At 42.1% G+C, this 19,037-nt stretch overlaps 1 protein-coding gene across 3 annotated transcripts in view; it reads left to right on the forward strand.

Annotated features, from left to right (window-relative positions):
- The window catches only part of LOC147031777 (ras-related protein M-Ras-like), a 787,730-nt gene that overhangs the window by 444,180 nt on the left and 324,513 nt on the right, over positions 1-19,037 (forward strand). For all 3 annotated transcript variants that reach the window (XM_085867509.1, XM_085867515.1, XM_085867520.1), the window contains 2 exons: positions 14,031-14,137; positions 17,584-17,703. In XM_085867509.1, the coding sequence (XP_085723635.1) occupies positions 14,031-14,137; positions 17,584-17,703 (227 nt within the window). The remainder of the gene's footprint in view (positions 1-14,030; positions 14,138-17,583; positions 17,704-19,037) is intronic.

Consider the following 19,037-nt stretch of genomic DNA (forward strand, 5'->3'; position numbering starts at 1 on the left):
CAATCATGTGACTTTTACACCAAAATTTGTCTGTTGTCAACATTTGTTTTTTTTTTTCTGTAATGGATATGCAATCTCCTTCATGAGTCATGAGAAACTAAGAAAGTTGATCATCATTGTGATGATGGAAGTTGCAGGATTTACTGCCGGGGTAGTGGGTGACAGGTGAACATGCATGCATGCGGGTGGATGAAAACTGGGCATGAGGGGCATTATTATTCAGTCACGCCAGTGAAGTGGTGTTACACTTGACAAACAATGGTAATAACCTCTACGAATTTATTTAAGGTAACACTAGTGTCAGGTCACTGTAACTTGAAAATGAGTTTACAGCTCATTAACAATGTTGTTCACGTGATCATGCAATATAAACAATATAAACATATGGATGCATTTGATGATACCAAAACACATTAAAAAGGTGACACTTTTTTAATATTTCATCTGAATGTGCAGGTCGTGCAAACACTCACCTGCCTTCCCTCAAATATTATTGAAATTTCCTGCATTGAGGCTGAAGCTCAAATTCTGTTGCTCTCATCTCATAGGCAGGTTGGTGGCCTCTCCAGGATGCAAGTGTTCTTCCAGTATCCCCTTCCTGGTTAAACTTTCACAATACAAGTCTTTCACCCACCTCCACTTTTATGTTCCTCTTTTCTCCTGTTTGTGGAACCACCTTCCTGAAGCTGTTCTTCCCCACTTTTCTTCCATAGCTTGAAGCGGGTGGTGCACCATCATCTCATGTCATCCCCCATCCACACCAAAATATTTTCTACCCCCATTAACAATTTCTATCCCAACCCACTTCGGTGCTGATTACTCTGATTCCTAATCTCCTCTCTGTCTCTGCAACCATCGTCATATTATACCAATTCCTCATACATTCCTGCTTTTTTCACCCCCTTTTCTGTTTCACTTATTTCACTTTCCACTGTGTTCTTATTCTTCTGTTATGTCCGGGTCGTTCGGTGTTCTCACACTTCCACAAGCCTTGATTTTGTACACAAAAACAACGAGAATGGTTTTCTTCCTTGTTACCATGGTTGTGCTGTTAAAGAGGGTTTATGACCTTTTGTTTTGTTAATTATATTAATGTTTTCATTTCTGTACTTAACGACCTCTTTTCCTATTGCTCTTCGTGTAACAAAACATTTGGCTTTCCTGTTCGGAATTCCTGCATTTGAACCTATGGAATCAGCGATTCAAATCCCATACTCGTATTCCGTCGTACGTATATTTGCGTATTTTTTTTATTAGATTCGATTCCAAAACGAATTGACGTGAATTGATTTCCATCTGAAGCAGTGGGCTGGCTTTGTCAAAAAAGGCTTCCAAAGCCAATGTAGGATGAGTGATTCTGTGGGTATCAAACACTGCTTTTAGCAGTGGACAGTTTTCTCTCTCTTTCACAGACTGCAACAAAAGCTTGAAGTTCAATTTTAACTGCAATATCTTATTTCTAATATGTTATTTCCAGCACAAATGCAAAATCAGGTGGACATTGGCTCAACCATTTTTGCTGTGATTTTCAGACTTTCACACACACATACAGAGAATTTCCTTGTGACGGTGGGGGAGGGGAGGGGGTATTTTTTGTGCTCTTGACCTGACCCCGGGTACCCCCAGCACATATTCATCTGCCAGCAGATATTGGGGTGCATCTTTCTATGTGCAGACATAATATCAGCTCGATGTATTTGATGAAGTAGATCGTGATGGAGCTTTTTATTGGTGATGAAGTGAATTGTGATTGCATTCTGCAAGCGGCTAAATAAATCAAGTAAATTAAGAATGAGTGAAGCATAATGAGCTCTTTATTTAACAGTTAACAGGTGTAATTTTTCATGGACAAAAATTAAAAAAGATTATAAAATAAAACGATTGTTTACCCTCTATTGGGTTGCTCTGCAACCTCTTCTTTGGCAGTGCAGGTATACTAGTATTTTTAGTGGGAGGTGTATTTCGCCACCAGGGCAATGCAGAAACACAGGAAATAATAAAATTAGTTTCTTGAGATGTTTTTGATTTTTTTTTTTGGTAATCATCTATAATTTCATGATTTACTAGCAGAGGGCCTTGTGCTTGCATTTGACTTGCTGGGACAAAGCGATCATTTCACTTGCAGGGACAAAGCATACTAAAAGTATATTAACAACAACGAGCTGTCACATTTTTTTTCGGGTGATGTAATAATCGCATCATTACATCCCCTCAACATTAAAGTTTTAAAGTAATCGGTAAATTGTAGTGTCCATGTTTTTGTTCAATCAGATTCCCATTTGTATATCGCATACATTGTACGTGACTCTGACATTGAAGGTGTATGCCAGTGCATAGGTCTAGTTTGTCTGATGAAAACCAGTCATTATAGAACAGACGTTAAATCACGGATACTCAAATAAACATTGACTTCATTGTTTGTCAATATTAACATGCTTAGGCAAGTTCCATGTCATTTCATAGCCTTACAGATCGATATGACTCTCCAGAAAATACTGTAATAGTGCTGTAAATAGCAGATAAACCAGATAGACAATGTCTTCATTTAACGTACTCAACAACTCTGAAAAAGCCGATACCCTAGTACAATAACGATGAGAGTATAGGAACAAGGAATGGATTGAGAATGACTTGTCTGTCACCATGAGATTTTACTCTATTCTTCAATTAATTGTATTTTGTGGCCAATGTGTGTGTGGGGGAAGGGATATATCACAAAAAGGCAGGGAATGATGATAGAATAAACGTTATGGCATTATAGGGGAAGTAGGAGGAGGAGGGAAAGAAGTTTGGAGGTGAAATGAGTAAGGAGAGAATTGCAGAAGGGGAGGAAATAACAGAAGGGGCATTTATGGAGCATGGTGAGGGAGTCAAAAAAAATTCTGCCATATTTGCATTTGTAATCAGTCGATGGTCTTTTTCATGATGTAAGAGATTTTGAATTTATCAGGATTTTCCGAATGTTTAATAAGCGTCAATAATTCCTCATATTTTTGTATATGCATGGACGGCATACACCAGCGGGGGTGGGTGGGGGGGGGGGCTCGCAAGCAGAGTGATGCAGAGTGATGCATCGTAAAGTGCATTACCCCTCAGATTATCATGAAGCTGGGTACCCATCTGCTAACGTTAGTTGGACGTTGAAGATATCTTTATACAAATAGTACGCAAGTTATCGCCAGCATCCTGGTGGTGATTTCTAAAAAATCCCTACCCAATCTACAGGAAGAACTGCATCAGTCGCACAGCAGCACTCCTTAAGGCCCGGTCACACCTTGACGTTTTAGCCAGCGATGGCAACGTATTAAAATGTATCTAAAACGCTGGCTTACGTTGAACTTTTGATGTTTTTTTTTAAAGATTCGGACGTATTCATAGCGACTTGGTCTTATGTATAACGCATTGGTAACGGACACAGAACGTTTCGTTGTGTTATAGATAACTTATACCAACGAATGCTGAACCTGTTGTCGGCCTACACAACCGATGCCCAATGATAGTCTAACTTAGGCATAGCGCGTTGCACGCATCGCCGACGATGTCGTGACGTAGCCTATTAAAAGGCTGACGCACAACGATTCGAATCATAACTGCCGTAGAAATGGAAGTGTCAACATCGCGGTCACACCTTGGCGATCTTGTCAGCGTATGCCGACCTAAGAAAAATGTGTCTAAAACGTTGGGGCACGTCAAATACGGTATGAGTAAGTTTGGTATACGTGAGTAGAACGCTAAAGTACGCTATCATACGTCGTAGTAAGTATAGTACGTCAAGAAATTTTAAACATGTTCAAAATTTTACGACGTACTCGGCGTATGACACTCGTTCCGCATGCGATGGGGATAAGTTTTACACACGATATGTGGACGCTTACACACGTCCACAAACGCTACTTATAAGCTACTCATAAGTCGAAACACGTCGCGGTAATGTCTTTTTTATGCGAAACTTATTTCTAACTTATGTTTGACGTGCTTTGAACCAATTCTTTACGTAGTCCCAACACACATCGACGTATGTAGACGTATTCCAATGACGTCTTCCGGTCGACAAAAAAAATAAATGAACGTGTTTCTAGCTTACAACTGCCATATAAAGACGTGTTCCGAGCGGTTTTGGGAATTGGTATATAAAAATGCTGCTCATAAAAGGGGAACCCAACAGTGTTTTCGAGTCCTTTTTGAGTCGATGTCCATGTCAGCAGTAACAGTATTAGTATTAGTATTAGTATTAGTAGTAGTTTGTTCATGTTGGCAGTAGTAGGTGAGTGTGAGGGGAGGGTGTGGGTTATGATGGATCGTCCTTGCGTTTAACGATTTAACGATTTAATTGGCTGCATCTCCACTATTGAAAGAAGACGCTTGCGCTCAACAATTGGATTTTTTTTACACTCAACGACTTTTAAACGGTACCACTCAGCTATTTTCATTGTTTACAATGAACGATTTTAATTGATGTCACTCGCCTTTGTTTTTTGACGCTGGGGTTTGGAAATTTGAAGCGTTTCTTCTGAACGTGTTAAAACGCTCAAACTCGACTATTTTAAATAGACGCTGCCGATGGACAATTGGAATCGTAGCCAAGCTAGACATTGAAGTGTGAACATCCTCGTCATGCCGAAGAAAAGTTTGAAGAATGCTGCAAATAAGTGTCCTGGCCGTGGCCGTGGACGCTGACGCAAGGACGATCCATTATACCGACGTCTTTCGGCCTATGAGTAACTTAAAAGTAACGTCTGTCGATGTGTGGCAACGATCACGTAACGTGCCAACAACACGTTAATCATAGGTTAGAAATAAGTTTCGGGTACGCTAAACATTACCTCGGCGTGTCTCAACTTATGATTAACTTACAAGTAGCATGTGTTGACGTCTGTCAACGATCGCAGACCGTGCATACAACCTGTGGCCAGAGTAGCGGAACGTGTGAGTCATACGCCGGCATACGTCGTGAAATTTCAAGCATGAAAAAATTTGAGGACAACCAAAAAGTACAACGTTTAAAGCCAACGTACAACGACGTATGGCAGTGTTTTTCAGCGTGCTCTTAATGTTATCAAAACTTACCCATAACGTATTCAACGTGTGCCAGCGTTTTAGAAAAAAATTTCAAAAACGTCAAGGTGTGACCGGGCCTTTAGCAATGGTGCTACCAACAGCCATGTGCTCCATATGAGAGAAGAAGTGAATTTGGTTGAAGTTGAGGAGTTTATCTAACCACTGGATGCAGATTGTTTTTATGTTGTTGACAAAAACTAATTCCTTACAGACAGCAGTATGGCAATGTACAGGTAGTGGAAAAAATGGAAACGCATGGATAAACGAGGGACACCAAGTATATTGAAAGCAACAGTTTCCACACAGGTGTGGCCCATGTGTTAAGCAAATAACATCCCAGCATAATTTGGGTCATGTTTTATAAATGCTGCACAGACTTGGTTGCCCATAATTATGGCTAGCATGGCTGCAAGAGGAGACCTCAGTGACTTTGAAAGAGGGGTGATTGTTGGGGCGAGTTTGGCAGGAGCCTCAGTGACAAAGACAGGTCAACTTGCTGACGTTTCATGAGCAACAGTGTCTAAGGTGATGTCGGCATGGAGCTCCGAGGGAAAGACATCAGAAAAGGGCAACGGTGGGCGGAAGCGCACACTCCAGGATCGTGGTATCCATGCATTAATTTGAGGTGCAAGGCAAAACAGGCGAGAAACTGCAGATCAATTGACTGTAGATTTCAACCTGGGGCACGAGCTGCCAGTGTGATCAAAAATGGTGCACCGAGAATTCCAGAGAGCAGGACACCATAGTCGGGTTCTAGTGCACAGACCGCTCATCACACCTCGCAATGTACATTTGTGATTCCAGTGGTGCAAAGAGCACAGAAATGGACTACCGAGCAGTGGAGAAATGTAAAAAGGTCAGGTGAATCATCCCTCACCATGTTCTCAACAAAGGGACAAGTGCACGTGTGGCACCAACTTAAAGAACTCCACAACTCTGAGTGCTTGGTTCCACCAGTGAACTGTTCTGGTGGTTCTGTAATATTGTGGGGCACATTATCCTGGCATGGTTTGGATGCAGTCATTTCTTTGGAAGGCACGGTCAATGCCAATCACTACTTAATGGTACTGAGTGATCATCTTCACCCCATGTTGCAGCATTTCTTTCCTGGCAGAAGAGGTATCTTCCAGGATGATAATGTCCCCATCCACATAGCACATGTGGCCTCCACAATGGTTTGATGAGCATGACACTGGTGTTATCCATAAGTGATGGCCTTCTCAGTCAACAGATCTGAACCCAATCAAGCATTTATGGGATATTATGGAATGACACCTGCGACAGCATTTTCCACCTTCATCAAATCGGAATGAGATGATTGACTTTCTCATGGAAGAATGGTGCCACATCCCTCCTGTAGAATTCCAGATGCTAGTGGACTCTATGCCATGGTGCATACAGGCTGTATTGGGCACACCTGGTGACCCAACACCCCATTAAGTGACTTTCTATTGGTGTTTACATTTTTTTTTGTCCACGACCTGTACGTTGCCATGCTAGAAGAAATAATGATGCTCATAATACCCCCTCTTGTATCAAGGCCCAGTGATGTACAAAATGTCACAAGGAGACACCTTTATGAAGTACATCCCACTTGGCAATTTGGGAAAAAAATATACAAATACAAGTAGGCAGAGTTTCTACGAGGAGTTAGTGAGGGGATAGTGAGGGAGGGGGGGGGGATTTACATTATGGAGTGTGATTTTTTTTTTCTTTTTTTTAAAAGAATTTACATGTAGAATGGGCATCTGTGTACCATATTCTTGACAGAGCATCAATTCTGCAAAAACAGTCTCTTGTCAAGGGATATGCCGGATGATATGGTGTTGTCTTCAAAACAGTTAGTCAATGCAGGAATTTGTAATTTGTTCAGCATACCAGCAGTAATCAAATGGAGGACCAATTACGACAATGAAGTCATCAAAAGGAACACCAAAAGAGCAAAGATTGAGTCATCAGGAGGAACCTGGATAGGATTCTGGTTTAGCTGCAAATCCTCTACCCTCAAACCCATCCAGGTGCAGCTGAGTGAGCCTAACAAAAAATATATATATTTGTAAGAATTCGCTCCTCCCGAGACAGATAGATGATGAAAGAGGTAAATGAAGGGTAAACGAGAGGGTTTTGAACAAAAAGAAAACAAAAAGCAAGATTTTGAATGAATAAAGAGAAATGTGAAAAAGTAAAAAGAAGTGTGAGAGGACCATATATCAAAGATGCTGGGAAGAATCCGGATAGCTAGATTTCATCAGTTACCCCAAGGCTCAAATACAGCAACAAGTGGGATCTTACTCAAGTACTCTTCATAAAAGACATCGTGGGATCTTTAACGTCCATCAACGACCCGTTCTAGCAGACAAGTCCTCTTAACTTACAGTTCTTCTTATAGATGGTACACATTGATGAATCACCCTGCCTGCAATACATCATGATTCATGACAACTTATAGCTGGACCGACAATCAAACATAGGCTAGACAGCTCAGAAATGAGACAGCTCAGAATGAGAGCCCACACTATAATTATTATTTTAAAGTATTGGGGAGTATGGTAACAACTGAATGTTAGTACTGCACTGTGGTTTCATTTATTTTTCAACTAGCAGGGGTCCCTCTTCCCACCCCACCCCTTCCCCTGCTTCCTCCCACCCCCCCTCCCCCAAATGCATCAATATGACTGAAATAATGATGCCATAGATGTTTATTGTCATCACCATGTCATGAATCTGGGGTGTATTCAGTTACCAAGTTTCTTGTAGAGCGCTTGCCAAGTGTCTTAAGCACTCAAGCAAGCACTCCATTAGAAACCATTGGTGGTGGTCGTATGGCAGCTTAGCTGCCGGGGCAGCTATCATTTATTGAAGCGCGACTGGGTTGCTGATGCAGTGCCCCTCTACCAGTACACACACTGGAACTGGTACTCATTTCACCGACCTCGGAAGGATGACAGGCTGAGTCAACCCCCTGGTGTATTAATTCAGCAGCTGACGGGGCTTGAACTCAGGAACCTAGGATCCCAAGCCGCCACCCTAACCACTTAGCCAACACCAGGCTAGAAACCATTGATAAGGAATGGCTGGCTTGGCAAGCGCTAGCTAGCTGCTTGGTAACAACACACCACTGGACATCTCAACAGCATACAGTACACAAGTATTTTCGTCTTAAAAACAATCTGAGGCCTTTAAAAAAAATCTGATCTACGTGGAGAGAAAAAGATGGTGGCGATTTATGGACGGCTGGAGGGTGTGGCCTGTAGAATGGGCGGCGCTTATGACGCACAGACAGACACAGACCTACAGACAGATCCACAGACATGAACTCAGCTTTATATAGTAGATAAAACACTGCAATTGTCCAATGTGTGAAGTCACGTCTGCTCAAGTAAATTTCTGTTTTGACTGAAGAAGACTTTGTAGATACTCAAAAGCCATGACTTTTGTCCACATTGATGCAGTCAAAGAGCAGCAGCCACTATTGGTCTCCAATTATATTACACTATTCACTTTCAACTGTCAATTCATGATGTTGACACCTTTTCACCAACGTCATTGGGGTGTAGTAGGATCTAAATTCAGAAGACAAAATTTCATTGCATGTTGTATAAAATTAAATATAATCAAATTTTACTGAAAGATCGTACAACTTGAAGTTCTGGATTATTGTGAGGCATGAAGCTAAAGGATGTGTTTATTTTTCATGGTCGTGATTTTGTTGTACTATCCAAGTAAGTTTGCTGTTAGTGTGAACATTTATCTTTGATGTAATTTTTGCTAAGAACATTGTTGGCTTTTCCCTTACTTTTATATCAACTTGTAATTGTGGGCTGATATACTACTACAAAGGCAACTGCACAGTTTTGATAGGGAGGGAGGGGAGGAGGAGGAGGAGGAGTGAGTGTTCACTTGTCTTAGAAGAAAGTAAAAACATTAAAATGGCCAACACTATAAGTGCAGAATGATAATATAACATCCCCACTCGTCATAATTTGCACACCAACACATTAAAACTAGATATCGTCGATCACAAAGTGATCCAGAAGGATAAGCCATCCCCGGCACCCACAATCCAATGATGGCATATTTTTTTCGGACTGCCATATGACCTTGACGTTCAACATTTAGGGACAGTGTAAAATAAGAAAATGTGTCCCCATCTACAATCAATCCATAAAACTTAACATTTTGAAAATCGGAGGAAACTTCTTCAAGTTGTGATCAAAAATGTGTTTTTAGTTAATTAGGTCACAATCCGAAAAACGGAGGTTAAGGACACATAAAATATCAGGTGCGCAACTTCAGTGCAGGTACACTATTTTGATGCAAGGACATCTTGGAAGACCAAGCATCTTTGATTCCGCATTGGCAAAATTGAGTGATGACAAAAAAATGCATTTTTTTTTTCAGACCACCATTTGACCTTTACCTTTACCTTGGAAGGGTATGATGTCAATGAAGCACAAATATGCCTTGCTCTAGGTTATCGAGAGAAGGCAATTTCTTTCTTATCAGACAAATCTTAGTTGAGTTACGGTGAAAAACGTAAAATTTTCTATAATTATGTCATGAACTTAAAAGTTCGTTCAACCAGTATACTTTTTATTCCCATTATTGATGCAAAAATTCATTCCAAATGTCCCAGCCGGATCTAAGATACAGCATTGTCAGAAAAAAAAAGGAAGAGAAACAAAAAAAAGGACCACTGGACCTGTAGCTTATCTGGGCCCTGGCCTAATATTGCATCCAAATTTGGTAGCATTCTGACTGGTGAGTCTGGAGAGCAAGGTTTTTGAAGAAATTTATGCGATTTTTTCCCCAAAAAATGACGAAGACGGCCATTTTGACACACTTCCGGTCACATGATCAGCATGGCTTTGGTAAATTAGCATCCCTACGCTGGCCTCATGTTGTAACCCAAATTTGGCCAAATTCTAACTGATGGGTCAGGAGAAGATTTTGGAAGGAATTTGCATAACCGCCATTTTGATACACTTCCGGTCATGTGATCGGCATGGCCTCCACAATTTAACATCAGGACCGTGTCTAATGTTGTACCCCAAATTTGGTTGCATTCTGTTTGGTGGGTCTGGAGAAGAAGATCTTTTAAGGAATTTACAGATTTTTCCAAAAAATTGGCTAAAGCAGCCATTTTGACACACTTCCGGTCATGTGATTGGCATGACCTCTGAAATTTAACATCTCTACCCGAGCCTAATGTTGTAACCCAAATTTGATAGCATTCTGACTGGTGGATCTAGAGAAGGTTTTTGAAGAAATTTATTGTCAGCCATTTTGACCTACTTAAAGTCAAGTGACTGGAATGAGGTTTGCAATCCTTGTTACCAGTCAGGAGAGGAATGTTGCTGCCAAATTTCAGCCGGATCGGTCCACCGGTTTGGCCGGAAAAGTCAAAAAGGAGACAGATGGATGGTGTGCGATGACAATACCTTATCTGGAATATAAATTCCAGACAAACTAAAAACCTAAATGGTGGTTAGTACTCGTGGGTGTCAAAGAAACTCTGGGGTACAATTAGCAATTGGGGCACTAATTGTATAAGCAACCCTACAACAGCTAAAAGCCTTCCCTTGTCCTATAGTGGGAAGGTTAATCATTTTTAAAATGAAGATGAAATATAATAGTTGAATGAAAATCTTGTCATGGATCTGGGGTCTGGAGTTATCACAAGGGAGCTCCTCACACCTTTACCCAACCTCTGGTCCTGAGTCCACTGGTGACATATAACTCTGCAGTCCGACTGCTTACTAGGCAACCTTGCCCACCGATTAGAACCACCTAGATTAGCAGGGTTTTCGCTCCTTGGTTACGTGTTACCTTACCGTTGGCAGACAACCCTCATAAGGGGCCATGCCTTAAACAGCCACCCATCTATTTATTATATATGGCCGAATGGACCGTTGATGGCTGTTGGCTCATCACGGTGCCAATCAGGGGGGGAAAACTTCCCGTCTAACTAAACTTAGATACAATGTCAGACCAATGGAGGAAAGGACAAAAGCGAGCAGGTCAGAAATGTTTAACAGTTCAACCATTACATTTATTCAACAAGCACAACAAGGTTTACTCAATCAATAATGGTAGGTATTTATGATAGCAATCATGAGCATGTATTTATAATGGATGGACATAAATCACAATGAAAAGGCACAAGAGAACAATAATTGTTCTAAACACTTATGAAGCCCACTTATACGGTCTTAACATTATCTGCACACAAGATATGGGGCACCATCAATTATTCCAGGGAAACGTAGATAGAAAGAGTGCAGAGTGGAGTATGGATACAGGTACAGCTCCTGCCTCACCTCACACAGATGCTTGTAAGTTTGTGTCATGTGCAGACTCATGCAGCGAGCAATCCCCCCCTTTGTGGCTCTCATGGTCTGGACAGGCGGTGAAGCTCGTGCAATGTGCAAGCATCCCCTTGGTGAACAGTCAGATGTGAGTGTGCAGGCTTGGCCGAAGGACTCGTGGTAAGGAGAGCTTGATGGACGAGAGCGAGACAAATGAAAAGTCCCACGAAGCGCTTGGTAGATCGAGACTTGTGATGGATCAGACGCTTGGTTCACGAGAGTGCTTGCCGATATACATGGAAAGTCCTCGTAAGCAGAGCTGAGATCTCCGTGGAAAAGGTGCCCGGAATTTCTTGAGTGTGAAGAGTTCTCGCCTTTTACCATCAACTTCATCCGCTCATGCTCTCAAATATCACGAACTTCATTCAGAGGTTTCCACATCCACTCTCTATGGAGGTCAAACGGACCTGCTCTCACAACCAACTTGATTCACTCGTTTTCACATTCGCTTTCTACGGAGGTCAAAGGAGGTCAAACCATTTCTGTTCTTCTGACTACTGAGAATGGGTGTGGTTGTGCTGAACACACAATGAAGTCAGCTGCAGCTGTTGGTATCTGTTGAACCATGATGATGTCAGCTGCAGCTGTTGTTGATCCTGCAACTCTTATGATGGCCTTTATTGTGTCTTCAATGGAAGTTTTGCAGGAAATTAAAATAAAGGTTTATTCAATTCCACAGTATGCAAGCACTCAATTAAGAATCGTTTGTGTCAGTTAATTAAGAATCCCCCCAACTTCCAAGACCACCGGCAAAGATCAAAACACCTCTGTACACTAATTGGGGTCATGTTGATCCTATGTCGCAAGACTGGATGTAATCGGCCCAGAACTCGAGGAGTAGCACGATAAACAAACACACACACACCGGTCCGTGAATCATAGTAAGGATTCCTGCTTGAGTTTTTATTATTATTTCATTCAGTTAGGACTGTTAGTTAGTTAGGACTGTTAGTTAGTTAGGACTGTGGGCAACACTGCATTTGCATTGACCTCTCATTTGAGCACCAAGCCCAAATGTCCCTAAGGTCATTAAAATCGACCTCAGTGTTTGTACTGGCATCACATGCAGACCAGACAATGCTGGCCAATGCCCTTCAGGGAAGGGGTAAGGTACCATGTGGTGCAGACAGATTAACCACTCTCTGAAGGTCATTTTTGAGTCAGTTTTGTTTATAGTGACAATGTGGCCATGGTAATTCTCCTGAGAGTAACTTGTTTCAGAAACTTTCAATTCAAATCTTTAGTCCTGTTGCCTTCAGTTGGATTTCTACTCAGAGCCTATACTTCTTTCTCTTTCATATGTAGCACATGGCTGTGAGTCGGTGGCATCATTTACTGTGAGCGTGGCTGTGCTGCTGATGCAATGCCCCCTGTAGGTTTGAGCAGGAATTTGGAATATGGTCAGGGTGCCGGCAATAGCTCACCTACTCTTCGCAACCATGGGATATTTAATGTCCACCAACTAATGCTGGCAGAAGGGATGCCCAGTTTAACGTCCAACCGATAGGTGGCCCACACATTGATGAATCACCCTACCCACAAGACATCTGCAACATATATTGTTGAGGGTGTGTCACGTGAGAAGGTGCAGTATCGGGGAGAAGAAGAGACAGCCGATTACGGCTATGGACGATGTCGATTGACGCTGTGTTCGATGGTGATCAATAAAACCTCCATCTCCTAAACGGTGACTCATGGTCCTCTTGTTACAATGTACAAGTGTGGTGTGTAAGACTGCTTCAGTAGCACTAAACTTCCGTTTTTTGTTTTATTATCGTGTTTTAAAATCATTATGTTATTAAAATTGAAGTACAGTTTCTACTTGATCACTGTGCGGAATATAGTGTTCTTCGAACTCTCGAGTTATAGTATGCTTCTCATACCTGGATTCTACAATTAGTGCAAATTGAAATAAAACTCTCTTTGGTTTATTTATTTTTCATTACAGGAGCAAGGCTCATGGAAGAGCAAGGTAGAACTTACAATGGGACAAAAAATCAAGGGAATGAACAAACAGGGAAAGAGGAGAGGGAGGAGGTGAAGAAACTGAAACTAGCACATAGGTTGTTGAGTTTATTTGATTTGATTTTGATGGAGCAGACTCTTTACAGAGCATGGGTGCTACCAAGGCAGTTTCTTAGCAAGGGTTATACTGGGTGGTTGGCCATTGCCTTCCCACCATTGTTTGTCCTTTCGCTATCCTTCTAAATGCTGAGTGTCAAGCAAGGAAACAGTACGTACTGTGTTTAAAATACTTGGTATGACTTAGACGGGGTTTGAACCACTAACCTCCCAGACTCATAGCAGGCACTCGAACCATTATGCCACCGAGCCTGGTTATGGTTGAGTTTGGAAAGGTTAATGGGGGTAATAAAGATCATGCATCGGAATTATGGATGACAAGAGATTGTGATGCAATGCTTGCTTGAAGTAAAGAGCAAGCAAGATTGCTTGCTTGCTTTTGAAAGTTATGTTACCGATGGCATAATCTTTCAAGAGTGAGAGGTAAATTATGGATTTCATATATAGGATTGAAGGAGCGATAGTAAATATGCAAGTGAAATGCAACATGTCTGAACAAACGGTGTTTGTGGTCTTTGACAGATGTTTTCCCAACTACTGTGAACATGGAGGCCAGTGCAGTCAAACCTGGAATTCATTTTCCTGTCACTGCCAAGGAACAGGCTACAGCGGACAGACCTGCCATGACCGTACGTTCTCCACCCACGCATCACCCAGCCTATGGTCATGCCACACCTCATCACTTAGCTTCATCTCGGCAGACCCTGCCTCCTAATCTTCCAGCGTCTCACTTGGCCTTCGTTAATTATGCAGACTCTTATTAGTCATCTCTCACGAATCATTACTTCATTACCCAATCCTTCAAATGGACTAATTTCATCACCCAAACCCTTCATAATTGCACTCACTTAACCAACCAACCTCTCACTGTTGGTATCAGTTCATTACATCCCTTGTCACTTTTCCACTGTTCAAGCTACAGCTGTCCAACACACAGCTGATTTCATCCTTAATGTGCAGGCTGTCGTTTTGTTTTATTCTGACGATGAACTTTAACTGTCCTATGTTGGGAGCTCGATTGTTTCAATCGCAAGTATGCAACAGAAAAGGTGTTGTTAGATGTGCACAGTAAAGTGTCAATAAATAAAGAAATAGTTACCTCCGCTACCGAAGGTGGGTAGAGGTTGTTCTCACCCGTGTCTGTCTGTCTGTTTGTCTGTCTGTGAGCACGATATCTCAAATAGTTCTGGAGGGATTCTGACGAAATTTGGTAGACAGGTTAGGAGTGTGACAAGGACAAATTGATTCGATTTTGGTGATTATCTGGATGCAGATCCAGCCTATCAGTGTGATACGAAATGTAAACTGTTCAGCCTGGCGGAGGTGTGCACACTACTCACTGCTGCTCCAGTTATCTATGTAAGTTGCAACATATTTTGGGCCAACCTGTACTCGAGCAATATACCAGTGCCGAGTCAATGAATGAAATCAACAGTACGTTTATTGAGGTACGCCACTTGCCACGGCCATGGGAAACAAGTAGAAGTTGATAAACAAATTCCATGCAATTCCATCGCCTTACAGATCGATCCCTGGAAAATACTGTAATGATTCTGTGAACAGCTAATAAACCAGGGAGACAACGTCTTCGTTTAACATACTCAACAACTCTGGAAAAAAAGCTGACACTCCCATACAATAATGAAGACAGCTCATGTCTTCTCAGGAATTCATTGAGAATGACTTGCTTCGGGTGTGAGTTAACCCTTTGTGAAGCAAAAAAAAAAAAATCACTGAATACTGTATATTGATGGACTTGAACAAAGTTCAGGGCTACTTGCCTGCGTTGGCCACGTGTTGTTCTGTAGTGCAACAGGCGGTGGCTGGCTTGCTGAAAATGTGAAATTTTATTTTCCATGATGTTTCCCCTTTTTGTTCCTCCATTATCCGACCCGTCACTTCAACAGAGATAAATACACATAAAGATTAAACGTTTCACTTTTAATAGTTTTTTTTTTTTTTTTCAACCGTTTTGCGGAGTGCTTGGTGAAAGCACTTGGTGTGCGTTCTTCTAGTTTCAATGGCGACACTGCGCTTCTATCCTGGAAGTAGGAAGATAAAATAAATTACATGATTACAATGAGAAAAAAAAATTTCAGTTATGAAATAATGAATCGCCACACCACGGCGGAAAAGCCAGGAGGTACGCATGCTCACTCTGTGTCGCCTGGATTCAAATCTCGACCCAGCTATAAACTGTCATCCTGGTGTTTCACAGGCAGGGTGATTCATCAATGTGTGTGCCGTCTCTTGGATGGACGATAAACTGGGCGTCACATCTGCCGGAATCTCTCACCCATCTCCCTCCCAACCCTACCCCCCCTCCCTCTTTCTGACACCGACCCCTCTCCCTCTTTCTGACACCAACCCCTCTCTCTTTTTCTCTCTCACTCTCTCTTCAACCCCTCCCCCCCCCACTTTCCTCTTCCCTCCCTCTGTTGAGGGAATAGCATGTACGAATCAGATTCAGAGTGAGCAAACTGGTGGGGTGCAAAGGTTGCTGCATGTACGAGCATGCATGCATGCAGGCAGACCTTTGCCAAGAAGGTAGCATGGATATTAAATGCTCCCGCCCCAGGTCTCAATGTGTTTGTGCGTGTGCATGTACGTGTACGTTGCTGCTGTTGCCTGCTATCTTCACATGTGGTGGGTGGGTTTCAGGAGATGAAAAAGAGACCTACCATGTCTGTGTGTGTGTGTGTGATTTTTTTTTTTTTTTTGTGGAGTTCAACTGGAGCTTTCTGATATGGAATGTGATACACCAAAATGATCATAATGACATCTTGAGTTGATTCGGCTAATTAACTACAAAGAACCTGGAAGAATTCCCATGTTTTAAACACAGACCATGTTAAGGGGTATGGAGTCCAGAATCAAAATCCAGAAACTACCTAAATCCAGAACCACTGCTCACCTCCATTTATTTTTTCCTCTTTTTTTCCTGCCTGTGGAATCACCTTCCACATTCTCTTCAATCTCATTCTTCTCTCCAGGTCTTCAAGAAAGCTGTTCACCACCATCTCAATCCATCTTTTCCACCCCATTTGCGTTCTCCCTCACCCACCATTGTTACCCACATCCCTTTTTGTCCATCTCCATCTGCTGTCTCCCTCTGCCCTGCTGTTTGTGTTTCCCCTTTCTCCTGCTGTTCCCTTTATTATGTTGCGTCCTGATCTGTTCTGTGTCCTAGCTCTTCCACAAGCCTCGACCTTGTATTAAAAAAAAAAACAAAGCAGCTTAACCGGTCCTTGCAGTATGGCATTCTGTTGACAAAAAAAAACAACAAAAAGAATAATAACTTTGTAACAAACCATATATAAATTAATACTAATAATATTAACAACAATAATAATAGTAGTATCATGTGACAATAAGCCTGGTGTTGGCTTAGTGGTTAGGATGGCTGGCTTGGGATCCTTGGGTCCTGAGTTTGAGCCCTGTTGGCTGCTGAATTAACCCCAGGTGGGGTTGACTCAGCCCGTCCTCCTCCTGAGGTTGGCAAAATGAGTACCATGTACTAGTAAAATGGGCACAGCATCAGCAGCACAGCTGTGCTCCAATAAATGGTTGGAGTGGCAACCTGTCCAGGATTGTGCCAAATAGCCAAGGAAAAACTGCTATGGAATTTCCAATGCTCTGTTCAAGAGTACGATCCACTGGACTGGATCACGTGACAATAATAATAACGAACGTATAATCCCTGCCCTGGCCCAAGCACATCTGGGCTTCGTGAAAAGGTAAGGTGATGCTCCCAGCAGTACAGTAGGTAGGTATGCTACAAGGCATGAAGACCAATGAAAATTTGGAGAAAATTTGGACCAATGGGCCTGGGCCCACTAGTTAATCAAACTATAGGTAAGATAGTGCTTGAAGTTCCAGACCACTTGTTCTTAATGGTTATTTCGCTCAAGAAATTAGACCTCAAGTTGGAAGGCACTTCGTTCCAGAGATGGAGTTATCGTTTTGAAAGTGCGGACGTGCTAATTTTAGGGGGTGTAAAAATCTAAATGCATAAGGATTATTGCTTTGATTCTCTTTTTTCATTACTCTTTGCTTTCCCAAAATGCCATGCCAGCGGTGTATGAGCGATCGTGTGAGGCATACAAGCACGCAGGGAGGACCTCACGACCCTACCTCATCGATGTGGATGGCAGTGGACCTCTAGCTCCTGTACCAGTGTACTGCAACATGACAGGTAAGCGACTTCAATATAACAGACAAAAATGACTTCCACTTGAGCCTGCTTGGTGAGATTATAGGACTTGTATCATTGCCAATATTCTTTCAATTTTGTATCTTGCTTGGACCTCCACAGCCACTGTGGTTCAAAAGTTAGAAGTGTCAGTTTGTCCCATATAATATCGAGAGAGGAAATGATGATAAAGCTCGACCTGGGATAGACTGTTTTGTTGGACTGTTTTGAGTTGTGCTGTATTTTGCTGGATCATCTTCAGTCCCGTTGGTGGGAGTTTATATCATTTTATTGTTTGGCGATGGAGTCTGTTCGTTAGCCCTCATGGATCTGGGTTCAATATTCAACTTGCAAAAGTAATACCTTCCATTCTGTCATAGTACCAGCATGGGGTGCTACATCTTGGAGCATTCTGCCCTTCAATTGATTGCATTAAAGCTGGCAGCCTCGACTACATTAGGTTGTGGATATTCTCGATCCTGCAGTTTAATTTTCATTCCTCCCTTCCACTCCCATACTGTTTCTCCATGGTTTATGTCAGAGCATTGCTTGCTTATATTGAGGATTAGACCAAACAATTTCTTTCCACAAACAGAGAAACCAAGTTGGTTGTTAACTTTCAGAAAATTTCATGGAAAATGACCAGAAATTAAACAATAGAAAACTGTTAGATCACTAGCCTGTCTGCGGTGGGAAAGTAACAGACCTTTAATCTCAGCTTCCGGTTGAGTTACTCCAATTAGCCTCAAGACCTTGGATTCTATCACTTACAAGGAGGGGCACAAAGTGAGATCTGGCTGCAGGGCCCGCAGAGGACATCCATACTCCATGGCACTGTACATCAAGGCTTTGTACACTTGTTGGAAGCTGAGTGCAGCCTTGGAATTACTTAGTACTGTGGAGGCTTCCAAAGCACCTTTCTTCCCTGGAGACCAGCTTGGATATGTGATCAGATCAAGAAAATTCATGGCAGATTCTTGATCCAAGCAGCTAAAAAGACAGTGCATTTGTGCCATCGATTGGCTGCAAAAGTCAGCTTGGATGATTTTCCATACTCTCATCATTTAGAGGCAATAAGTATGCTGGACTTGGAAGCATTAAACATTTTGAGACTGGGATATTCCAGATGATTGATCAGCTTCATATTTTCTCCACATCAAATGGACAAGGCTGCAGCTGCAGCCTGCCCATCATTGGTGTGAAACACTTTCTAGCAAATAGTGGAGTTGCTGATGTTAGACAGGTTGCTGATGAAGAATCAATTTTGCAAATGAGCTCACTTGCTCCAGAAAGATGCTTGGACTATGAGGAAGATATGGAACAGGGAGAGGAGGATT

Source organism: Eptatretus burgeri, chromosome 2 (genome assembly GCF_056783735.1).
Source record: "Eptatretus burgeri isolate ZD-2024b chromosome 2, Ebu_testis_v1, whole genome shotgun sequence".
In the NCBI taxonomy this organism is placed as follows: Eukaryota; Metazoa; Chordata; class Myxini; order Myxiniformes; family Myxinidae; genus Eptatretus; species Eptatretus burgeri.